This window comes from Pseudochaenichthys georgianus, chromosome 5 (genome assembly GCF_902827115.2).
Source record: "Pseudochaenichthys georgianus chromosome 5, fPseGeo1.2, whole genome shotgun sequence".
Taxonomy (NCBI): Eukaryota; Metazoa; Chordata; class Actinopteri; order Perciformes; family Channichthyidae; genus Pseudochaenichthys; species Pseudochaenichthys georgianus.
Genome location: NC_047507.1, coordinates 27375151 through 27401935, shown reverse-complemented (window position 1 = coordinate 27401935; position 26785 = coordinate 27375151). Strand labels below are relative to the sequence as shown.

The following is a 26785-nucleotide window of genomic DNA, read 5'->3' as shown; positions in this document are numbered from 1 at the left end:
AACGGCTCTTTATTTCTTCTACACTTACTCTCCATTGTCTTTTCCCCCCTCATGCAAATTTGGAGATTAAACTAATTGAGTGTATGTTTCGGTTTATTTTTGACCAAGACATAACCATCGGCTCTAGAACAGTACAATGTCATCATGTGGTCCCCTCAAGGATATAAGCTAGGATGTATGCCCCCCCCCCCCCCCCCTTCCTTGAGAAGAAAATCAAATGTTATGCTGCAGGAAGATCAAAGGAGGGACACTCTTGATCTTAGTGCATTAAACATGAATATGACTTCAAATGCAGTGAGGGTATAACATTAATAAGCAACGGATCAATGCTGAACAAACACCAACAAACTAAACACAGGCCTGCAGTGGAGTGGAAAGAAAATCACACAAAAATCACCAGCAGCAAAGAAACTGGAAACACTCAGTTGATCTCTGACATACATTTGCCCCAAACAAAACGTCAACAAATGTATGGCTCAGTAGGAAAATGTGAGAAAACAAAAAAGAGCTGGAAAAGACCAAGGTCTCTTTGAGAGGACACTGAAACAGGACCTTGGTGTTGTTGATGCTGTAAGGGAAACACATAACAGTCACATGCACCTCCTGTCCACTCTTATTATATGTATGCATGCTTTCTCTGTGTGTGTATTTCTATATATATATATTTATTTATTTATGTACTGTATATACCTTTGTCTTGGCCTGAGAATAACTTGCCCAAATAGGTCTCAAGGCAAGCCGTTTATCTGTTTAACATGTACAGAAATCGTCCTACAAATCTGGAGTTCATCTTTGTAGCTGCAATATCCTTAAAAGCTTTCACCCTAACAACAAAAGAATTACTTAAAATCATAAAAATCCAACAAAGACAGAAAGAAACTCTGAAAATGAAGTTGTGCAAACCTACAGCCAAATGACATATTATAATCACCATTATAAAAGCAATTCAATTAGATTCAAACTCTGTGTGTGAACGCATGCAATCAAACATCCCCCCTTCTGACAACCGGGGGTGCGGTGAGCAGTGAGTGACAGTCAACGGGAATAAAGGTAGAGTGAAAATAATAAACAACACGAGGAAAGAAAATACGAATAGTGTTCACTGATCAAAGTTGTTTGACAATCAAAGACGAGCCGATTTGACAAAGCCTGTGACTGCAGGAGTCAGTTTGACAGCCCTGTGTGTGGATCATTCCCTTCCTTAAAGGACTTTTAGCTGGAAGGGATACCTGTGTGTGTGTGTGTGTGTGTGTGTGTGTGTGTGTGTGTGTGTGTGTGTGTGTGTGTGTGTGTGTGTGTGTGTGTGTGTGTGTGTGTGTGTGTGTGTGTGTGTGTGTGTGTGTGTGTGTGTGTGTGTGTGTGTGTGTGTGTGTGTGTGTGGTGGCGGTTACGTATACATACACATGGGCTCTGGCCTCCATCATTTAGAAAAAGAAACAACAATACACTAAAATGACATTCACACACTTTCAAACTGACTCAGTCACAGCAACACTACCTCGCCGGTGTTAGAAAACTGGTCTTGATCACTTGCATTAAATCATGTTTCCATTACCCCCCCCCACAGTCATCTGTATACATGAAACTTTGGGAAAGAGGGCCAGAATGACTATGTGATGTTTACGTAGAGGCAAGACCTGTAACAGTTGGTTTGTTCTTTAGATGATGAATGGTTTTTTTCTTCTTTATTTTCTCATACATTAGCTTTTAAAATGTTACATAAATGAGACTGAATCAAAACTAGTACCACCCCCCACCCAGTGGATCTGGCATTTCTGATCCAAAATCCCAGATCCCGTGTTTGATTTCTTCCCCCTGAAAGCATGCTGCGGCCCGACCGAACTGCTGCCATCTACAAGACCAAGTTGCCCACGATGACGCCCACCACAAAGAAGAGCACGATGAGGGCCATTGTGCGGGCGCTCAACCCCTCGTCTTTCTTCATGCCAATTGAGGTGTGCTGAGAAGACATCACGTTACTCTTCCTCATCCGCAGACCATCGTCCTCCTGAAACAGGAAGAAAAAAAGCAAACGTAGTAAGCGGGATTGGAAACTAAAGCCACAATAAGAAGTGAAAAATATTGTCATGATATGAAACTACCGTACTTTTCGGACTATAAAGCGCACCTGCATATAAGCCGCAGCAACTAAATTGTCCGTCTGTCTTGCTCTCGTTCTGTCTCTCGGTTCCACTTTTACTTTGGCGCGCTACCTGTCTCACTCTTTTCCGGCCTCCAGCTTTACCTGCTGGAGCCCGCCGCTTAAAGGTGGCGGGCGCGGACCGGTCATAGAGCCCATAGCGTTAAAGGTGGTTAATTTTACCTGTAAAATCCATAGATTTAGGAGGTTCCCTAGTGGCCGTTAGCTGTACAAAAAAAATGGGGAAAAAAGTCGCGGCTTATAGTCCGAAAAGTACGGTAAATAAAAAGAATATCCTTTCAGTATTAATAACGATATTGCCTGGCCATTCCAATGTTTGTAGCTAAAAAACTTCCCTATCACTAAAAAGGAGATGGCATGAATTTCCATCAACCTAATAGCAATGGCTTCACAATAACCACAATAGTTTTTATTCTGTTGTCTTGTCTTGTAGTTTACTAACGGTCTGGAAACATTTTCTTCCTAGTGTCGTAGTAAAGAGTATACAAGTTGATTGCTAAATCTAAGATTTTAGCATTATGGCCATTAAAAGTAAACAGTTCTCCAAAAATTTATTTTTCAATGTTCAGGATTTATATATGACTCTCATAAAAACACTAAACTGGTCTAAAATTAAAACAAAATAGATGAAAACTTAAAATGAAACTAAACTAAAACGATCAAAACAATCTGAAAATAAATAGTGATTAAACATTTGATTAATAATAACTATATAACCTGAAAAATGTATAGAATAAAAGAAGAGGGAGAAGCGTGGTAGGAATGACGAGGTGAAGAAGAGAAAATATGACATGTTTAAGAGGGATGGCCATCTTCTCAATCACTCAATTAGATTAAAAAAAGTATTTATTTACAAGCTCAAAGAAATAGGGTCTGCTTAAATCTTCATCTGACACAATCCCCAGAGGTCTGCAGAAGGCGCCAGGCTTTAACACACTTCATTTCCCTGCAGCGGGTGGGGGGGGGCTCTCTGTTAGTATAATCTCAGCCACAGGAGCAGCCAACAGTCGTTCTGCCTCTGGCAAGAACCTAAAGGGAAGGAGGTGGCGGAGTGTGTGTGTGTGAGTGTGTGTGTGTGTGTGTGTGTGTGTGTGTGTATGACTTATGTTGAACTAAACCTTAACAAATCTCAATTTTAAACCCATACTTCACTGATTTGTTTCACGTTGTGATTGACTCATTGATTTGCAAAATTGCCTTTGTGGAGCTTTAGCACCGGAGGTCTGCCACTGATTATGGATCTGAGCAGTTACGCTTCACTCTAACCTCAATCTGGAGTTACTGTCTCGATTCAAAGAAACGCAGCAAAGGGTGGAGGGACACCCCGACCTCATTTTGGAACCACCACTCTGTGTGAATCAAGTTTCCACTTAATTTGCTTATCTTGAATGGGAACATCAATCAGTATAAAAAAAGAAATAACCAAATGTGAGTCTGGATGTTCAATCAGGGCTGAAGTGGAATAGTCCATTTAGCTTAGGAACCTTCCTAACCGAGTGAAATGACCCGGAAGTCCTTCAGTGGCAGCCATGATAAGTGCCGTTCGAATTCTCTAGATGCTAGGAAAGGAGGTTTCAAACTTCTTTTATAACCTCCTTTAGCTTAGGAACCACTGGACCTCCCTCACCGAAAGGAGATGAGAAAATGCTGCCCCACAATGCATTGCAGCCGCAGCATTTGCCGTCACAACAGTCGGCCGTTCACGGAAACAACCGATTATGAACGAGAAATGATATCATGAAAGTTACGGTGCTTATTAAGCTTTTTAAAACGTATGTGGCAACTTGCCAAAGTGTTTTGTTTTGAACGTTCATCAGTATTATAATCAAAAAGAGAAATATGAACGTTAGTTTTTACTGAAATGATCAAATAAAGTCAACATCTCAGTCTTTACTGAGCTGTGTGGAGTTTGTTCAACTTTTAAAAGATGTTTGAATGGTGATATACACAGTGATAGATGTTAAGGACTAACGTTTATAATAAATACATTTGTATTTATTTTAAGATCTTTTCATAGTTCATACGTATTGGGATCATTTGTATTAATGTGGACCGGAGGGAGAGGGTGGCGACGAACATAAGTTTCACTTTCCTTTTTTATTTCAATTCCAACTTTGGTCATGAAGAATATGTTTCTCTGTTGTCCACGTTCATAAAGCAAAGCAGCAGCATCAGAGCACGGTGCAGAGTCTCTAGATGAGTTCACAGCAGTCCCTCGTTCTTATTAAACATCCATGTTGTAGTCCGCTATAGAAAACTGTAGTTTCCATAGTTTCCCCACAGCAGCAGACGCACATTCATGACGTCCGCTGGCGCATCATAAACACGTCGGATAGTGAAAGTGCAGTCGGATTCTCTAAAGTACCGCAGTCTCTTCTCCTAAGTCCTTTTGAATTCTCCTATCCACTATCCCTTAACCCCGTGACGTTTCACTCAGAGGTCAAGGAATAGGAGATAGGGTTAGAATTTAGGAGCTGATTTTTTGATTATCCAACCGCAACCCAAGTCATCTGCTAATTCTGGAGATTGAGATGAAAGAGATTTGATTGTTTTGCTCATTTAGTGAATTATCACTTTCTCTCTGTATTTGAATTAAGACTGAAAAATAATTGGCAACTTGGTTTGAACTATACCTGCATCGTACAACATATTCAAGGTGAAACAAATGGCTGATTATACTTTTTATATCAAGTCCTATTATTTTCAGTTATAGCATCTTAAGTGTGAATATTTATTGTTTTTCTTGGACTTTTATGATATGACACTAGATATCTTTGAGTTTTGGACTGTTGGTCAAACAGAAACATTTAAACATGGCAATTTCTATGGGACTTTACAATAAGCAATTTTCCCTTTTCTTCCATTATTAGACCAAAATTACTTGATTAATCATGAACATAATGAGCAGACTTTATATATTATAACATCTGATGAACATTTGATGTGTTGATTAATACAGTAACTAATATCTATTAACCTCTACAGTATCCAAATATGCCCAGTTAATATATTCCATGCTTGTTTTCTTTTTTGGTTAAATGTACTAACTTAAAAATAAATCTGTAAATGTATCTGAATGCGCATCAAGTGTTTAAAATAAGTAGAATCTCTGCTAAACCTTATGAAATATTAAGCGTGTGATTTAAACACTGGAGCAGATGACTAAATGATCGACAACATCATAGGTCAGCTTCTGTAATTATTTCAATAAGGTTGCAACTTCGGTTTGAAGAAAATGTAATCACCAGTTCACCAGGGCAGGTATTACCTGACAGTCTACTTTAATCAGAAGTTAGTATAAAGTTTGTATTGATTGGATGGATTGTGTCATTAATAGTTTACCACCTCAGCTAATGCCCTTAACAAAAAGGAAGCATCTTTGAGACTGAGGCTGCAGCGATGCCTTTGTCTTTACTGTTGTGAAAAAAACTAAAATGCTGAATGACTGTTGTCCAGAGGCCTGTACTACGAAGTCAGTTCCACATACCCTGGATATGATTGAGTTACCCGGCTTACCTAATCCAAAACAAACGCGCTCTCGCCAAGCGGTCCTACGACGCTGGTTATCAACTCGGTAACTCAAGCCAGGGTTTCTCTCCCCGGCTGAGTGCGCGTTCACATGAAAGGGGCGGGGTTAGCAACATTTGACTAATCACAAACATGGAGAAGCGTACTGACAGTGCAGCGTCATACTTCCTGAATGAAAAGTAAACAAATATTAGACAAATATGAAGAAGTTAAACTTTAAACATCCATGACTTAAACACTTTATCCAGGATAAAAGCCACATAGCTGCACCTGCAAGGTGAATACAGCTGGAAAAAGAAAGTGTTTGAATGCGTACATTAACAGGTTTATGATATCACTGCCCCGTCTAAGACACGAGTGGATCTGACTCTAATTACATTTGTCTCGAGTGTTTCGTCAACTTAATGTGTTGCTTAAAATAATACTTCTATACAGTATGTGACACTGTGAGTGTTGCACGGCCAGATACGGCTGAAGAAGCTGACTCAGATAAGGAGATATATGATACATGATGATGTGATGTGATGTGATATGAATGATAATGGGACACATCGACGTCTGCACTCACAGTGCCGCGGACTGTACGTAATGTTACTTTGATCCGGTTACTTATGTTGTGGCAGATATTTAAGTAAGCTTTCTTAACGCTAATGTTATCATAGTCAGATTGCTCTGAAGATGGAGGTGATATTCTATTCATTTTCACGTTCACACAGTCAGTTGATTTTTGCCGACCGTCTTTCCTGCAACGACAGTTTTTATATATTTCCTTTATCCTGTAATATGACTTGATCGCTTTAAACTCCGCACACTGAGCTCTGATTGGTCAGCAGGTGGTTCTTTCACTGAGTTGAGCTCTTAGCCTGGAACCTAACCTGCTCCGGAGCAGGTTAGCCGCTCAGCATAAGTTACCATGGAGATCTAGCCCGCTAAGAATTGAACCAGCGTCGCAGGAGCGGAAACCCAGAGTTTTCCCTGAAGTTAGCTCCCCAAGAGAAAATCCGGCTTCGTAGTACAGGCCTTCGGAGTCATCTCACTCACCCTGATCTGTTTGTTTTCTTCCCGTAGCCTCTGAGCCTCCATCTGCAGCCTCTTGCACTCCTCCATGATCTTCTTTACCTCCCCGTCATCGAAGGTGGAGCTCATTGATTTTGGGGGCAGCGTGGAGGAGTCCGACTTCAGCAAGCTGGACGACATCATCTTGTTGGACTCCATGTCATGCTGTAAGTGAGTTAACAGGGCGACAACATATAACGCAATAAGTTCTCCATTTGCTGATACAATGTTTCCATGGCAATTCTGACCATTGACTTGGCTGGCACTCGGGTGAAACGTTATATTTTTATTTGGAGACTTGCAGACTTTTATACAGGGACACAGAGCCTCGTTTCTAGCTGCCTAGCACCATGTTTGTGGGAGAGTTCACCCAGGGGTGCCTTTCATAAGTGGATCAAGCTGTTTTCTATCAGCAATATCTCCGTCTGAGGGACTCTGTGGTGCTGACTGGGAGCAATGTGTATGTATCGCACAGCTCAAAATGAATTGAAAACAACCACCATGGACTCAGCTCATATCGTGAAGAGGTAATGTATCTACAGCTGTGTGGGGTCCGATTGAATCACAACAATAATAAACTACATGTGAGAATGAACAAAGTGAAGATTAATGCTGAAACATAAACAAAGTTGAGAAAATAACAAAAAATATAGAAGAAGACAGTCGGTCAGTCTTAGAGTTTTCAAAGAAGAGGAGAGGTGAAGGCGGAGATGGGACAGGATAAAGAAAGAAAAAGCAGTAAATAGGTGGGGAGCAGGAAAACAACAATAAACATCAGAGGATTAGGAACAAGCATAGAAATGCACTCTACAGAAAGAAGCAGTAAAGATGCAACAATGTGTTAGGTTTGCTGAACACCAGCAGCTTGATAGAAATTGAATAACATATTTTAATATATTTTAATCAATATTTTTTTCTCATAAAAAAAAAATGTTGTGTCCAATGTTGTAGGATTTATTTAGTTAGCAGCTGTGTAATAGGTTGGGTAATATACAAGGAGCTAGTCAAAAATAAACTCCTCCTAGACAATATTAACTTGCTGTACATTCTCACTACTTGTGGTACTAATGTGACGCATCACTCCCTGTAGTGTCTCTGATCTGTGATCTGCAGTGACAACCAGAGCTGACGTGGTGAGGCGAGGAGAGGAGTGGTGTCACGCCATGTACTTACTGTTTTTTCATTCTCCACTGGCATGTCAAAAACACATCTCAGCTTGGAGTCCATCAGCTCATCTGGCTTAGCCTCCTTCCACTGAGGAGAGAGAGGGCCAAAGATAAAGAAAAAGTCAACCAATTAATCATTTATATGTGATCAAGACCAAAGGGACCATTTGTAACAGACTGCTGATAATGGCTCTTTGCAGCAGGACAAAAACTTAGATAACAACCCTCATAGTTTTTGGCGATGTTGACATATTAAACATTCTTTCACAATGCCTTGATTTTGAACTTACAAATAGGGTATCTGCACTGTATGGCTCTATTATATACAATATGGCATCGAATGTTTAATAACCAACATGCCTTTTTCTTTCGTTAAGTTCAATTCATGTATTTCATTGATTGATCCAGTGTCTGTTTTTTGCAATATACATTTGAAGCTTTTGCAAACACTGAAGTTAGTAAAAGGAAAATGATGGTGAAACGTGATTGTAGGAAGAAGATGCACTCACCACTCCCTCCATGTCGGTCATGTCAGGAGGTGCTAGCACGGACTGCACCATGAACTTGTGTTTGCTCTTCTCATTGGGATCATAGTCAAAAGGCTGCAGCATAACTGAAATTACAAAAGGATAGTCAAGGTCACTTATGATCCTATTATAAAGCCCCTTATTTTATATGACAACATGTTAAGATGACGTATTTCCTTATTGACATAAGTTGCGCCCCAAAGAATGAACAGCAAGTGCCCACATCCTTTTTTCAGTCATTTCATTGTTGTTATGAATCCCTCAGTTGTTTCCCTTTTTGTCAATCTCATTCTGACCTACCATTCTCAGTAAACTGAGGAGAATGTGTCTTGTTAGTATCACTTCAACTGGGGAAGACAAGCAGGAATACAATTCAAGTTGTGAGTTAAAATCTGCCGCCCCAAATACAAAACGAACTACAGCGTATAAGCAGATACTGTTCTTTGTCAGCAACTTTCCATTTCTCAACTCTGCGTCCACTCCTTGGATTAAATAGGAATTAGTGAGTATCAAATACCCATGTGTTTGTCAAAAAGAAACTAGGTCCTCCACGTCTTCAAGGCTCTGGGCTTGCTCGGAAAAAGCGGTGGAGATGATTTATTTCTAAGTTTGTGTTACCATGATGGCGAAACACTGACGAAACTGTGAATACCCTGGGGGGTAATCTTTCCAACAGCTTCCAACCCTGCCTGTTTCTTTCTCAACATTACATATCGCTCTAACAAAAAGCAGGTGTGGGGTTGGAATAGGACTTCAGCCCATCACCACATTAGTCCTCCCAGTGAGTGGTGTGTTATTTGATGTCCTTCCAATGACCAAGAAGGTATTTCAAAGCTGCAACGTTGATTTACAATGATCACTTTCTTATGTCAGTATTCAAGTAAAGGTTGGAAGTGCAGAGGGGCATGAAAATAGCTATTGATGGATGATCTTTCTCTCCTTTGACTTTTTAAACGAGGGTGTAATTGAAAGGCATATGTTGACATCAGTACCAACTATATCTACAACGTCTGCGTGATTCGTTGGCTTCCATAAGAAACAAATGACCTCCTAATTTCATGGCCGGCGTAGCCATCAGGATGGTTTTCAAATATGGCACATGCCAATGATCCCTAGAGTGGAAACCTCAGAGATGTAGTGCACCATTACAGCAATCAGAGCAGTTCAATATCGCAAACCAGAAACAGACGGCATGAACAGATTGAGAACGTCCTGTTTCAGTCAGACCCAATTTGCACGGCCATCTACCTCAGGTCCAAGGGGACGCCACGAGAGAATGGAGGCAGGAAGGCATGTAAGTTCTTTGAGCAACAGTGGATAACGTTTAAATGTAAGTTCCCCCAGAGCCAAAGCCTGAGATGGAAAGAGCCCTGCCACAGGGGAGGAAAGAAAACAATTAAATCATCTTTAATAAGCAGCCTTTGAACACATCTTTAATAAAAAGCTACTTCTGCTAATGACATGATTTAGCATTCTTTCACACTGGGCAATCATTTATAAAACTCACAGAGGCTAATTGTGTTTAACACGGTCAAGCAGGATGGCAATCGCCTGCCTGCTTGTTGATGATAAATGGAACCATTAGAGGGGTGAGGGAGGGGGGCAAAACAACTTTTCTTTTCTGTCACTAATTATATTGTGTCCCTTGAGACTTGATGCTCAAACGGAAAAGCACTAAACATATACCTTGAAGTGATTACAGAGGTCCACCCATGGAACATAATGAGTATAGGGTCTGCACAAACAAATTGTCTTTTTTCATTATCAATGCATTTCAGAAAATATTTGAAATGTATCTTTCAATGTTTTGTTTTAACCATCAAACAGTGAACACCTAAATATATTACATTTATAATAAAATGAAAAATTAGAAAAAGCAACAAATATTTTAAAGGGAATACAAAAATGTAGTATAATAAACAGGTTGAGTAAATGATACACACATTTTCTCTTTGAGGTAAAGTATTCCTTTAAGAAGCTAGAAGTATTTCAATGTTTTAATGACATTTAACTAACTGATTAATTGATTGATAAACAAAGTGTTTCAGTTCTACTCTATAGCTTTGTCAGTGACAAAATGCATGGCTACAACCCATACAAAACCATGAATTTGTGACACGATTTTTCCTCAACACAAGAAACTTGACAGGAGAATGTTCCGTACATTTCCATTTCCAAGCATTATGTCACTCAGTTTCAATAAAAGCATACAACATGAGACCTCATTTCATTTCCATGACCTATTTAAGGTGAATTCTCAGCATCATAAGAAAACCTAAACTGTGTTTGACATTTGAACAAAAATAAAGAAACTTGCCAAAAACAAAAGATGAGCGAATCTGTTTGAAAACCAAAACATGGAACTCATCAACAACTGAAAAACTAGATGTGAGGTTACGTTACATCATGATACCATACGGCTCATTGTTACTTACAGTCTATAGGGGTTACACCCTGAGCTATAACAATAGTAACCTTTTCACACCAATTCAGAGAAGCCTTAATCGTAAAAAGAGAACTCCCAGTCTACTTTGTTCAATATGACTCAACACAAAAACCTGGTCAAAGATCAGCAGGCCTACGGAGACAGTACGGCGTGGGAATGAGGAAGAGAGTGAAGTCGACCACTGTTGTTGGGGTACAGGCGTTGAGGGAAAACTCACCAGGATGTAAGAGCTAACTCACATTCAGGCTTCTCAGGGTAGCAGGATCTCACACTTCTGGTTTGGCTCTCCTGGGTCCATCTAATTAAATTTAATTCAAAAGGGGAAATAATACAACCTACCGTATATACTGTAGCAGCATACCTATTTTGGGGTGCAGAATACAGTCTATGGGAATAGCCCAGGAGTTGACCACATCAATCCACCACACTTTTGCGGGAATCACCACTTAGAGGTCAAGTTATAGGAATGTAGCTGGTGGGCAACAAAAAGTGTACAAGGATTTAAATATTAGACCTTGTGTTTAACATATTTTAATACATTTTTTATTAATTTGGACATAAATTATGACAGGAGAATCCATTTCTTGCCCCTTCATGACAAAAGCCACACTGAAAATGAGTGTCATGGCAAGCTAATGAAATTGATTCAGTTAAAAAGGCAACAAAATAATTGTTATTCTTTTATTAAAGTATGTTATTTTTCTTTCTGCCTTCCTTGAAATGATAACAAGTCCATACTGTAGCATGTCAGACAAACTCAACTACTGACAGATTCCAAGAAAAAGCTTGATATGTGTGCGGTCATGACTTATTGAAACATTCACGCCACTTTTTTTTCCACTGGATGCTGCTACAAAACACCAATCAGCCTCAGAAACATTCCTGTGGTCATGGCTACGTTGAACATATACAGTTACAGCTGGGTTGAGCTTCAAACGCACCGTGTGGATCCTCAGCTGAGCCAGCAAATGAAACATCTTGGGTCTGAAGGTAACATGTAGGAGACCATCTTTTCTTTCCAGTGCAAGTGGCTGTCTGTGTAGCATTTGCTAAAAGTGACTGGCCAGATATACGAGACAAACTGGACATAAACAAGTCACAGATCATATGCAATCCTCTTAAATGGACAACAAAAACGGATATACATTTGCCTGAATACCTCAATAATGATAGTGTAATGTTATTTTGGGAATTACTATTTGACAACTATTTTCAGCATGTCCTTACAAAAAAACATGTTTTATATCTTATGTTGGAATGATAACCAGCAGTGTTTGTGTCACTCAGTTATAACAGTCTGGTGTTCGTTGATGTTTATCAATTCATTTTACGAGCAAAAGAAGAAAGAGCACTTAAATAAGTTGCCCGGTGGAGCTTCTTTGTAAACAAAGCAAGTTATGTTTGTATACATTGTATGTGTCCTTGAAGTCTAACAAATGAGTTGAATATAGTCCAGTTAAAAAGAGTTGTCACTGTCAGGTGTCAGCAGGTAAGACATTGAATCTCTTTTAGCTGTCTTATGACAGCATTGACATTTTTTAAAAGAGCAAATTCTGTCCTATTTCCTAATTTCAAGGTACTCATTTGGATGATTTGCTCTTGCAGATAGTCACGTTTTAAGATGCAAGTGATGCTTCAATGCAATTTAATCATAGCAGTCAAACAAACAATGCCAATTGGCACAATGTGATTAAATTGCAGCGGTCTAAGCTCAAAATTGGACCAATTTACACAAGATGCCCTTAAGTAATGAGTTGCCCTTAAAGTAATAGCACAATAGCTTAGCCATTTGGCATCAGACAGAGTATTACAAATTGAAATACATGTTTATTAATTTACGAACGTGTTGGTGCACAGACCTCTTGACTCTAGGTGGCATGGCCCGACATGTGCTGCTTTGGATATCTAAGTCAATTATAATGGAAACTGGAAACCACTCTTAACTTGGTTTGGAGCTGACATCAGAATCAGGGGTGTTATTATCAGGGGGATTATACACCTGGGCTTTCCATCAAAGTAACTTAATGTTAGTTCAATTTCAAAGCAAACAATGCCTGCAAGATACGAACCCACAGCGGCTTGTTATCCTGTTAAGCACACAGCTTACTGATTTCTCCCTGAAGACAGACTGGACATAAAGAGGTTGCAGACCGTAGCCTTAATGTTTGCCTAATAGAGACGCAATACTTAGAAATGTAATCTCCTTTTGGGACTCAAACCTGTGACCTTTCTCAACCCTAATAAGAGTGAAAAATGAAGGTATCCGACGGAGAGGACTGGGCTGATTTGTCGCCCACTGCTGACTGGAGGCCCTGGTGTCTCGGTTCGCAGTTGTTGACACCAGATAGGAGAGGTTGTAAAATGAGTCTGTGGCTGTAAATGGCAGAGGTGGCACAGTGTGGAAACACTAGACTGTACCTGTCTCCCTCAGAGAGCACGGCTGGGAATGAGGCCTGCCAGGCGGGGGGTGGGGGTGTACTGGGTAACTGGAGAGGACCAGTGTGTTTAGAAAAAACATGCAAGCGCATTCAGGATACTAGAGATCAAATAGTTTGCATTCCTTTTCACAGAAGCTTTGTTTTTAAAATCAAGATATAAATAAAAACAGTTTTTTACAGAGTTGTTGACATTTAGATGGCTTGAAGTCTGTAGCAACTAGAGCTACGAAAAATATAATTTACATATCAAGAAAAAGAGGCATCCAGAAAAAGACTGCACAATCCTCATGTTAGCGGAGCTGTAGCCACAAATTGTGTATTAAACTTGTCATAACACTTAAAAAACACCCTTTTAAAACAGTCAAGTAATTTGTCTTGAGATACACTTTACATTTACGCTACAGTAGCAGCTACATGCTTGTTGATAATCAGAATTCTCAATCCTACTTCATCAATCATTACCTGAGACGTTGATTGATGTGCCTGCATCGAGGATTCCGCTGTTCGGCCGCACGCAGTAACGGCGCGGCGCTGTCGTCTTCACCTTGAAACACACATTCCTGTCTGTAGGGTTGGAGAGCTTGAGATTTGTGGTGACCACGTCTGAGAATGGACCTGTGAATAAGATAAGGTGGATATGTCAAAAAACTCTGTTGTGATGTTTTCTTTAAGAAGATTATTGAATGTCCTCCAGAGACAAAATGGATCAGAAAAGACCGCTGAAGCCAAAACGTACAACTACACAAGTCACAATAAATGGCAACACATTATAAAGAGTTATGATCCAACACACCACACACCACACACATAAATCTCAAAATACTATTTGTCACTTGAATTGCGTGAATGCCAAATTGTTGAAAATAACACATGCACAGAATAAATCTTTCACCGACATACAAAATCAAACAAGCTCGTAATATGTGTGAGTGTGAGCTGTGCAGTCGGAAACATCCAAAGCAAATGAGTGTCCCTTAGTCATCAAAAGGCTAATTAATCATCCACTGCTGCAAAAAAAGCATATCAAATAAATAAATGAGGAAATAAAACAAGCAAGCTGGGGAACCTCTTTATATACATATAAATATTGATATAAATATAAAAGATCTTTGCCACAACAGAATATATTAGAAAAGTTTGCCAAAAATGTAACACAGATTTAACACAACAGAAAACAAGCTTCTCTAAGCTTTTAAATTAGATCACTGAAATACCATTAGATAAAGCATATTGAAAATATGTGACAAAGCCTAACAAGATGTGACTTCAATTATAGAAAAATTAATCTATTGCGCAGAATATGGACCTTCTGCTACAAATCGCCTTTATGTAACCTGACATTTTAGATAAACAGGGTTTCCCCGCCAATTCAACTAATGCAGCTTTCTAATAAGTTTGACTGGAAGTTGTCCTCAATACAAATAAAGTCAGTCAAATTCTCAAATGAAAACCCAAAATACAGCGTCTCAGTAACACACACTGATGACAACTGGATTATTGTTAATAAATCACAAATGTAAACTGAGCCATCTGCTTTTTCTTTTCACATTTCTCTCTGGATTGATTTAAGCTACTTGATTAACAAAAACAATTCCAGTTTTAATTTACCAAAACCGTAAGAGTAAAAGGTGTTTACAAATCTAAAGATCAAAGATCTCTGCTACTGCAGCAACATAACCAGAATAGCTGATGCAGTTTGGCATAAAATACATGTAATTAAAGCTATCTTTGTTGATGCAGGTTGCATATCTCTAAAGCCTTCGGAAGACTGAATGCATTAAGCTGAACAGAATGTCAATAACGCAGAAAGCCCTTACAACAAAAGCTACCGCAAAATGACACTGCTAAATCTATGAGGTGAGCTGAGGTTGTGTGAGTTTTTATCCAGACTGCAGCACTTCTTTTATTAAGGTTGTCACTATACATCACTGTATCAACTACTTGTGCTGTGTTAGAACTGTCTATTCAATTGGCCGATTACATTTTTTTTTCATTCTTTCTTTAACAGCTTAATTCTGTTAGTGTTTGATCATCTATATTTTTATAACATAATACATTGGTAACAGTGACTCAAGGTTTTGTTCAACCTTGAGTCATGTCTAAGGTTGAAGGGGTAGAGAGGAATGAGGACATGAAGGAGGGGAAAGGTGAAAGGGAAAAACAGCAGGTTCACACGGCTGTGTGAAATCACCGAGTTTAGCCCTGCTATTCAGTCAAATACAGGACAGGAATTCTTGAAATTCAGGTGCTGTTTACACAGGAACGAAACGGGTCGTATCCGCTACTTTTCTCTTTCGTATAGCCCGGTCGTTCACACGAGGCCGCAACGGAACCGCGGAAACGGACCCCTGAAACGATAACGGGTCCCAAGGTGGGTAGATCTGCGGACGGAACGCTCTGGGGAGCCAAACGGCTCCGTGTGTGCGTCCTATACCTCATTCACACCAACGCAACTCCGGTTCAAGCTCCGTGCTAGAGCTTTTCAGGTTCAGAACCGGTTCTTCGGTTTAGCTCCGGCTCTTTTCACACCGCCCAGAGTCCGACTGGTGCTGCGTCATTGCGTCATCGTTTGCGTCATGATGTAACCGTTTGCGTGCCTGCTTCATAAAGCCAAACCGCGCGGAAACCCCTCACAGCTCACACCGACAACAACAACAACAATGGCTGATTGTGCTCCAGTCCTCTGTACCTCTTCGGAAGCCCAGATTCCCAGTAGGTAGCTGGTCTCTTCAGTGGACCACTGCTGCTTGTTAAGTTTCTCCATCGTTGTGTACAAACTGGATAAAACGCGGGCTTTTTGTTGTTGTTCAGGAGTTGATCCCGCCCCTGCCCCCGCCACAACGTAAGCGTGACGTATGCGGTGCTTTTGCTCTAGCCGGACAATTTGTTGGTGCTTGAAACGAACTGGATTCCGGAGCTAAGAGGCTGCTCCGCTGCGGTGTGAACAGGAAAACCCGGTGCTTTTCAAGCTCCAGCTCCGAACCGGCCCTGAAACACCGTTGGTGTGAATGAGGTACTATACGATAATTTCCTGATAACGATGAAGCCATAGCCCCACCTCTCCCCACCTCTCCCCACCTCTGCTGCTCACTGCTGTAGCATGGTCAGTAGCTACTGCTACTCAACGGCACCGGATTTATTTCAGAAGTGGGGGGGGGGCCAAAAAGTGCGTGTGTATGTGACATACTTGCCAACCCTCCCGATTTTCACGGGAGACTCCCGTTTTCCTCCCGGGGTTATATTTCTCCCACATTTCTCCCGATTTCTGACTAAATATGATTTGTGAGTCACGACCTGTTTCATTCTAAAATAAAGCTCCAAATGTCACTGTTTCCACTCGGACTTCAATACAGCGACACCATTGTTTGGTTTCCATGGTAACACGTCTCTTTAGTAGCGCACGCAAGAGAGGGTGTTCAGCATGGGGAGGAAGATAGTCACAGAAAACAGAACAAGAATGGACAACTCGACCCTCTGCTCACTCCTTTCCTCTAAATTAAACTATACAGGTCCAGCCCACACACATGACAGCGCAGTTGCTCCATCATTCCGTCTCTTCTTTTTTCCTACTCAATACGCTCTTGTTTGACAAGCTGAATGTTGACTGAAGTAAGCGCGCTTTTTTTTAACACACTCTCTGTGAAAAGTTCCAGTTATTAACTCCGGTATTTACAAAGCTGTCATCTGCACATTTGGAGAAAGTTACAAGCCGTTTGACAGTAGCAAATCTGCATATTTCACAGAAGGCTCGTTTAGTGGTTTTGTACCATTCGTTTTGTACCATTCTGCATTGAAGTACCTTTCTCTTTGCCCAAATAAGCTTTTATTTGCCCGTCTCAATGTCCCGACAACAAACCTCCATGCAGTCGGAACCAGCCTGTTTCGGTTCAACGATGCCGGCGGTTTTGACAGTCTCTGCGGCCGCAGAGCTGCTGCTTTGGGGTTCATCTGGCTGCGCTGGTCCTATGGTTGAAGGGCCAGGCTCCGGAGTTGTGGATGTCAGGGATGTGACATTCAAGTTGTTGAATTTCAGTTTAGTTTGACTGCATTTTGTTTTCTTAGGCGCCGGTTCTTCTGACATGTTTGCAAGTTTATCTATCTAGGTTAACGGCTGACACACACAGAACAACGTAACAAATAACATAACAAATAACGTAAACAACGTAACAAATAAACAAATCTAAGCGTTTTTATTGGTTGTAATGTACATGGATACATTTGAATGGTGTGACAATGTCCTATTTGATTGGATTAAAATGTACATTTTCTTCCTGTTATGTCTGCCTGCTTTATTTTACCTAATTTAAAGTGACCTGCTCCATCGAAATCAGTCGCATTGACCCGAAGACACATTTTGAGTTGTATACACTGCTGGAAAGAGGATATTCCTAGCTTTCTAACGATATCAGGATTGTTTTTGTACTCCAAATATTAAGCAAAATATGTCATTATATAATGACTGTCACCGAGTCATCATTTTGAGAAAAAGGCCTTTAAAGTTTCCTCTTCTCTGGAATCCATCGATCTGATTGATTATTAGCGGAGCAAATTATCAAAGTAGTAACGGAGGGAAAATATTTTCGTTTGGATCGCTGGTCTGGGGAGAGCTCGCGAGTGTGTGTGTGTGTATACGTGTGTGTGTTTGTGTATTTTTGCATTTGTGTGTATTGTGTTTGTTTCCCGGGGTAAAAACTCACGAGAAACACCGGCTGTTGTTATGCCTGCTGTGACGTAAAGTTCTCCGCTTGTAATTATGACGTTAAGCTTCAAAGTTGTATTTATCATCTGAATTTGCCGAAACAAGTTTAATATTCTGAAAGCCAAAACTTTGTTAATTTGAAATTAGATGAAAACCAACTGTAACGGACCCTGCCGTGTTATTACTATACGGCTTACATTCATAATTTCAGCGGAGGGAGGGGAAGCGGCGCTGTGGAACAGCAGAGTGGCGAGTGAGAGCTGTCATCTTCCCTTTAAATGCCTGTAGCTAATGAGATTGAATATAACAATCGAAAATAACAAAATATACACAGCTAGATCAGATCGCGTTCTTTTTAGATGCGACTTTAGAGTAGAGGGGAATTATTGAAACGGGATGTGTACAGTGTTCCGCGGCATCCGCTGCTGCGAAAATAGGGGGCAGGGCTGTAAAGTGGGGGGGGGACAATGGCCCCCCAGCTTCCAGCACCCTACTGCTACTGCTACTGACCATGCTACAGATGTTAGTGCAACATCTACAGCTCCTCTACCACAACCATCAGCAACAAGTGGACATGGAGAACTACATGAACTACATGTTGCTAAATCCACGCGGAGAATAAACAGAAGGGCAACCAGGCAACCATGGCAACCATTTTCGGGGGTCTTCTTCGCTGCTTTTGGTGTATTTTGTGGCGGAAGTACAGCACAACTTACAGGCCCGGCATATGTATTACAGCGTCTCCAGCGGGTCGAGCGGTCTCGTGTGAAGGGACACGTTTATTGAGCCGTATCCGTGTGAACGGAAGACTTTTTTGATATCGAATTTGGTTTGTTTGTTTAGTTTGCGTTCCCGTGTAAATGGGGCCTAAGAAACTGTGAGACAATTGGGAAACACATCTTTGTAACGTACTGTCTGGGGCTTCTACAATAAAGACAAAATAAAGAGACAAAGTGTGAGAGTATGAGTGATTGCAGCCAATAAGTGAGTTGGCTAAATAAAAACATTGTCTTTGGACCCTAACCACAATCTGCTCAATGGATAATATACAAGCTCAATCATCATATACGTTAATCTTTTTTTAAATTTGTTTTAATAAAATTACAGCCTTCTCTGTGTCCACAATCTTACAATGATCATTGTGTCTTTATACAGGTAAGAAAAACGTATTATGTGGAGTAACACTTACAAAGATACAATATTTGCTGCTGATATCCAAAAGTCTGCCAAGGTACGAAATCAAATTTGATTCAATTCAGCGGCCTGTGATCAATATGACACCATATTACATGCAGGATATAATTAGATGGAACTGAAATGCATTTATTTTTTACCCCATCACTGAGTCTTACTGTTTGGGAGGAAATGTCATTTTGCATTGAATATTCAGCAGAAAGTGAGTCTCAGTTTTGGGTCATTTTTTCTATTTCTCTTTAGCTGCTTTCCTGGCAAAAAAGATGGTGTACCACTTTCAAGCAGAAATTGTCTTGCTTAATTAAATAGCCATCAATGCGCACAACACCAGACATTTTTGATCAGCTGAAAAAAACAAGACGTGAGCTGCGATTCAGAGGTTTATAGGCACCAGATAAATTCAGAAGTAAAGTTATTGCACGCACATTAAAACCCACCACAAAAGCAAGCAATCTCCACTTTGGTGTAATGTTTGCTTTTCACTTTAGTGGTAATGACATTAACAGATATGTCAAAACTGTTGGATATGAGCACTTTTGCATGTACCACTGTACAAAAATAAAAAGGAGCAAAACCTAATATGGGCAATGCATTGACCTTGGAAAAAGCCAAGAGTGTAATGAGTCTTCTTTGATATTATCAGGACATTACACATTACTGGAAGGGGTGCAAATTCCAACAAACCTCATTATATGCAGCATCACTAGTCCTTAGTATATTCTATTTTGGCAAAAGTTATCTTTTTATTGCATAAAACTGCATATAAAAATGTATTTAGATAGCTGGCAGCCGTTAGTCACTGTGTTTTTCCAGGAAAGCTACCTCTAGAGAGAGCAAAGCTAATTCATGGTCAAGTGAGTAAGTCTTAACGAATACAGTGCCAATACCACAAACTTTACAACAGACAGACTTACGGAGTCATAGTGACTAAGTAGTCATATTGGAACTTTACTGTATTGTTAAAAAAGCATATAAAAGTTTCTCTATGAAAGAGGAATAGATTTATTTGCGGCTATGTTTTCTGTGACTTTTGATATGGTGGATATCGAGATCTTATAATATCGTACACATGATAGTGACCCTCCGGTATATCAGTAGACAACTATAGGTTCTGAGCTTAAGAGACTTTATGGTCTTCTGGTGTTTATGTTTGTGACAATATTCTAAGAAAAGCCCAACTCATGACTACTGAGGGGGAAACTTCTGTAGCAATTGGAAACAGGACTCAGATGCCCCTTTCACACCAACGTGGTTCCAGGGCCGGTTCGGAGCTTGAAAAGCACAGTTTTATCCTGTTCACACGTCTAAGCTCCGGAATCCGCTTCGTTTCAAGCACCAAAAAGTTGTCGGTCTAGAAAGCAAGCACCGCATTGTCACGCTTACGTTGGAGGCGGGAACAGGGGCGGGATCAACCTCGAACAACAACCAAAAGCCCAGCGTTTTATCCAGTTTGTACACAACGATGGAAAACCTAAAACTTAACAAGCAGCATTGGTCCACTGAAGAGACCAGCTACCTACTGGGAATCTGGTCTTCCGAAGAGGTACAGAGGAAGCTGGAGGGGAGCAGGCGGTCCAAAGAACTTTTGAATGTAGCATCTAATGACTGTAAAGTTGGTAGTAAAGTCGTCCCACTTCTTCCAATTAGTTTCGACAGAGCAAAACCAAAACGTGTAGCGCTTCAATATAATCGGTCATTGTTGTTGTTGTCGATGTAAGGGGGTTCTGTGCGGTTTGGCTTTATGAAGCAGGCACGCAAACGGTTACATCATGACGCAAACGATGACGCAGCATCAGTCGGGCTCTGAGCGGTGTGAACAGAGCGGGAGCTGAACCCGAAGAACCGGTTCAGAACCAGAAAAGCTCTAGCACGGAACTAGAACGGGAAAAGCCTTGGAGTGAAAGGGGCAAGAGACACGAGGAGAGCTGGAACTTTGATGGCAAACGCTGACGGTTTATTTGGAGCTTCGGCTGGAGAATTCACAAGACATATCACGGGCCATGAGTTGACCACACGGTAGAGATGCCAAACCAATTCTGAATAACTCTTCTGTAGTTCCAGGTTTTAACTAGTTCGGAGTGTAATAATCAACATTCTTTATCAGCGAGACTAAACAAATATGGACCCTGAATCTAACTAGAGCTGTCGCCCATAGAAAATAATGTGCGCCAAGCTGCCTCTCCTTAAGAGAGATAGCAGCAATACCCAAGGCCGAAGACCTATGCCATGGGAGAAGAGAACGTGAAAGGAGAAAATTATGAACTGTGTCAAAGGTTGAATACCTAAGCAATTCATTCCCCAACAACTACCTAAAAGTGCTGACAATTAATCAATTTGTTTACCAACTTACAGTTATCTAAGTAATATTTTAACTTGTGACATGCTGCAATTACAAAAGCCAAAATTCAGCAAGCCAGGTTTTTCAATCAGGTAAAGTTTTCTCTCAAAATAACAAATGAGGCCGCTACAGTAGCTATTATTGTGAGAAAAACCTTTAGTGCTTGACAGAGGCCCACTCTCTGTGAATGAAAACATGGAGCTATTTCAGAATTAGCACATACACCAAATTCAAGCTAAAGTTTCAGCTCAGCAAACATCCAGAGCAACTGACACTTCCCTTCCCCTTTGAGCAAAGACAGAGAGGAAACTCAGACCCTCACAAGCTTGGCGTTACTTCAGAAGAATTGTAATGAAAGGGACTCACGCCACCGACTACTGTACACCTGATATACTACTTCCTGAAAGTGTCTGGGGATACCATCCAACTCACAAAAACCACAAGCCGCAGTTCAAAAAGTATATTAAGAGCTAATGTTTGAATCTGTCATCTTTCAAGGATACATTTTATAAACAGCACATATAAAAGGGAAGAGCAGGGAGTTCGATTTTTAAATTAATACTCCTGATTAAGATGAAGATTAACACAAAACGAGAAAGTCCAGTCCTTAACACAGATGGTCTGATGCCTAACAAGCTGCTGCTAACATACCTCCCCTCTATTTCCTGTTTCACAAACCCATGCCTACATATAACTTGGGGTCTGAGTATTGCCATGTGAATTGTTGTATTGTGTAGTATTCTAAGAAGGCACAGAACGTATGAGTTTGTTGCTCCTTTCTCAATATGATGTGGTGCAAGGTATATTAAACTACAGGTAACCATAGAAACAGTGCCTCTGCTTGGTGCCAAGCTGGTGATATTCTCATTTATCTTATCTTTAACAAATCCCATTAAAAGACTTAAACCAACAACAATTTGATCCTATTAACTATAACGTGTGGTCTTTGTAGTCTGATATAGCTTAATCCCCCAAAACATATGTTAAATACATTAGCCTTCGGCTGCAGGGCATGTTCCTTTATAACAATGAACTTAGTTTATGTTGGGTCAATCCTGCATTGTCCTGATGTTGCAATTACTCACAAGCACACGTGTATTAACCTGTGGATTAAAATGCTCAATACTTGTGTACTCTTTTAGAGGTTTACATTATCTGTGAGAAATAATTAGCTTTAGGCAAAGATTGGCAGACAGGGCAGGGAAAATGAAAAGTTATTGACGGACCAAAGTGTGCTATTTGTATTGAGGTCCATTTATTGGATTGTAGACAACTTTTTTTTACAATAAAACATGTTTACACTCAATGGTGAATCAAAACTACCCACAGGTTTAAGTGACTGACTACAAATACAATGTATAACAATTTTTGCCTGTTGTTTCAGTCCAAAACTTACGTTTTTTCCTCACCTGCCGTAATGGCATTTTTATCCATAGGCCATTCAATAGTTTTGTCTGTCCCTTCCTTCTCAATCTAACAATGAGTCAGTTGCACAAGGCAACAGTAGAAACATGATATGTCATTTAACCTGATCCCTACCTATTTCTAATGTAGAACTTGCTTTTAACAATATAACAAGTATTGATTAAAAAAAAGATATATTACTGAGGCATTATTTGCCTCCGCTTTGTACAAAATGTTCATAAATCAGGCACCTCGTTGTATATTTTTACTAATGCAATATACAGGCTCAGTATAGAGAGCTTAATACAACTCTGACACTTCATTACTGCTATAAAGAGTTAAATACCTTTATAATTAGCCATTACACTGTAGTCATAGAAAATAAATGAGTAAGGTAACACCATCTGCACATTTAGACATAAGCATTATGCTACTTTAAATGGGCAGTTCACATAAAAACAGAGGTGTGAGTTACACGTTGGTTCTGCTGGGTCTTTTAAGTGTAATGTTGGTGTGCTTAAGTCAAACACCAATGGCCAAATTGCATTTAGCAAAGAAGTTGCAAAATACAAAGTGGTTCACAGAGAGAAAAATACAATTTAAAATGAATAATAAAATACACAAAAAGCAATATCAGGATATGCTTTAAAAAACAATAGATTTTTAGATGAGACTAAAAGGAAGACACTGACTGAGACAGCCAAGCACAGGGAAGAAGTACACAATGTACTTGTCAAAGTTTTTGATTTAAAGCAAGACTAATGAGTACAAGTTTGGCCATGTATTAGAGGCTAACTGTCATTTGAACCATTCATAGACGTATACAAATATCTAGCTTAAATACTCAATAGTACAATGCAATATTTAAAATGATGACATGATCTCTGTAATCTGTTGCAAAACAAATCAATTAGTATCATATTTGTTTTTGTAAGAGTATTTAGGCCTTAAGCAACACATTTTGGCCAAATGTCGAGCTTAAATCAAATGTCTAATAGCGTATGTAAAGCCCTAACGATAAGGAGGCTTGGCATGTTGATGATCCGTAGCTTACACATATTAAGTAGCTCAGGTTATGCAGTTATTTCGTCCTGAGAGCTGTCAAGTTATTAAATGACAGCTGGCTGTCCAACAGAGCGTGACAGCCAATCAGAGAGCGTGCTAATGTTAGCTAGCTGTAGATGCTAAGGATGTTGTAGCTTCTGTGCAACAAAAGGTTATACAGAAAATAGGTTGTCACATACATATCATGGTCCCTATTTCCATGGACATCTGTTTCGTGTGCTGCACGTGTAAACAGCTTTAAAACAGTTGCTGCAGCGGAAATGAGCAACAAGGCCTGGCTAGGCTGATTAGCCGACAGAAGCTAATCCAGCTAGCTAACCAGCTAGCTAGCTGTCAGTTGACCTGCCGTCCTTTCATTATCTTTCTTTTCATACGAAGGCAAATATTGTCAAAATGTGAGGTCCAGCTTCCCCCCGGCTTGGTTACCGTGCTGGCCTGCCCCCCTCTTTCTAGCCCCGCTGTCAGGGGCAGCTCCCCCCTCCCGTCCAAGCCGCCGGGCCCTCCCCTCTCTTACCTCTGAATTTCAGTTCGTGCTGAGGCTCCAAGAGCAGAACCTGTTCCGGCCTGGCCATCTCCCAACAGCTGGAGGAGCGGGGTTATCTCACTGCAACCAGGTCCTGTCTGTTACCCCCGTGTTAGGATGTTGTTGCAGCGTCAATAAGAGTTGTTTTATAAATGAATTGTCTGTGGATATCCTGTCCCCCCCGGTCACTACTCGAGCTACTAACGGCTGTTGTGATGCAGCAGGAAGGGAGCGCGAGACAGCCCGGTGACGTCACTGCCTCTGCATAGCCACACAGCGGGGAGGGTGACAGCAGGGTGATGATAGGTGATGATGGGTGAGACCAGGGTGCTGGTGCTCCCCCTCAACCGATGTGAAGGGATAAGGTTAAAATATGTAGGTTTTTATTTCAGCCCACAGCTTCTAAGTTTAGTATGAAGCAGTGATGGATTGTAACTAATTGTACTCAACACTGGATGGCTCGCTTGTAAACTTGAATTTTTCTTCAGTATTTAATTGTCATGCTACTTTTACTTAGCAGAGGTAGATGTATTCAAATATTGCAGTACTCAGATAATTGACAAATAATTGCACAATGTAGAAATACAAACACAGACATTCCTTCATTTAAAATTGTACTTGTATATTAGCATCACAATGTACTTACAAAACAAAAAGTATACTCATTCTGTACAATGGCCAATTTCTTCATAATAATAATAATAATAATATTAATGTTATATAACTGAATAACGAATGCTCCACTAATGTTCATTACTTTAAGGTACAGATAATAAAGGAGAATTTTTTTATTGCCAGATTCTAAAATGAATTAATAAAGTGTTATCTTAATATATAATAAGTAAAATCCTTATGCAGAATGTACCATTTCCGAATCAATAATCCTAAATTATGATTGATGCAATCCTGTGTCGCACTTTAATGTTGCAAGTGGAATGGCTGGCTTACTTTCAGCAACTTTATATATTACTGGGTCTCTTAATCTATTGCATACTGGTCCCAACCGTCTTTGAACAGTGAATATGAATTTTAACCATCAAATCGGAGATACATGGTTCCACAAGCACTCTTTTGTGCACCTGTTAATCCTAAAATGTCAGTTAAGCAGTTAAATTCCAGGTCAAATGTACGTCTTGAGCCTTCACGTTGTCTTCAGTGACTTTAATGTCTGTTTCCTTGTGTCAGTATTTGTCCTTGTTGATGTTGCAAATGGAGCTGCTGTGATGTAGGAAAAATGGCAGACTTAATCTGACAATAAAGTAATTTCATATCATTGTGTCGCATCATGTAAAACATGTTACCACCAGATCATCAGTTACCATCTCTTCCTCCAATGCACACTTTTGTTTTTCTTCATATCCCCATGGTAACAATATATTCACAAGACATTTTTCTTCCAAATGTTATGACAATACTGCATGTAATCTCATAATGAAAACATTTTGTAGATAACTTGGCATGGAAAAAGACTTGGCTCTGAACTAATAATAAAATAAGGTTTCTTTCAAATGTATTCCTACTTTTTATAAAGTACATTGCATTTGAAAAAACATTTTGTTTTCATTTTCAATAGATCATTTTTTGGCAGCCTCTAAGATAAATATGACTTTTTAAACATATTTAAAATCTTTTAGTGCAATTTTCTATAATATTTCACATTAATAAATTCCTAGCATCTTGGTTTTCTTAAAATAAAAAATATCCTTGACTTAGTTTTTTTTTCATATAAGATAAAGACCACCACACTATATTTACGGTATTAATAATTATTTGATGGTACGACAATTTTGTATTTGTCTCAACAAAAGAAAAAAAACAACTTGATTACGTTGCAATGGGCTATAAAAGTGCATAATTAATTGTTTTATCAATTACATTTTCTGTATTTTTATTGCAGAACAAAAACAGGGTTAGTAGTTATGAGTCAAATTAAGTGGATCAATGAACCAGCTTGTAAGGGCACATGTTATTATTTAGACCTGAGAGGTTAAAACTGTTGACAGTTAAAATCTGACATTGTGAAACACTCATGTTGTCCTGGATAGCAGCTCAGCTGTACGCCAGAGAGTCAGTTTAATTTTTATTAATTTAATTAACCAATGTATTTGTCACCTGTCAAGCTCCAATGTTATTTCCAATCTGCCATGTAATGGTTGATTATAGTAGTGATACCTGGTGAGCCCTTAATTGTGACAGTTGTAGTTTATAGCCATACTTTTCATAATTTTCTAACATGCTTT

The 26785-nt window shown here is 39.8% G+C and overlaps 1 protein-coding gene across 1 annotated transcript; it reads right to left on the bottom strand.

Moving 5' to 3' along the window:
• Positions 1-1386: 1386 nt before the first annotated feature.
• On the bottom strand, positions 1387-24803 carry vapb (VAMP (vesicle-associated membrane protein)-associated protein B and C). The gene is made up of 6 exons (XM_034082827.2): positions 24537-24803; positions 13785-13937; positions 8421-8524; positions 7919-7999; positions 6731-6910; positions 1387-2008 (listed from the first exon to the last, which is right to left on the bottom strand). Exons 1-6 carry the CDS (start codon positions 24592-24594, stop codon positions 1853-1855), a joined length of 732 nt encoding a protein of 243 aa, XP_033938718.1. The 5' UTR covers positions 24595-24803; the 3' UTR covers positions 1387-1852.
• Positions 24804-26785: the final 1982 nt, after the last annotated feature.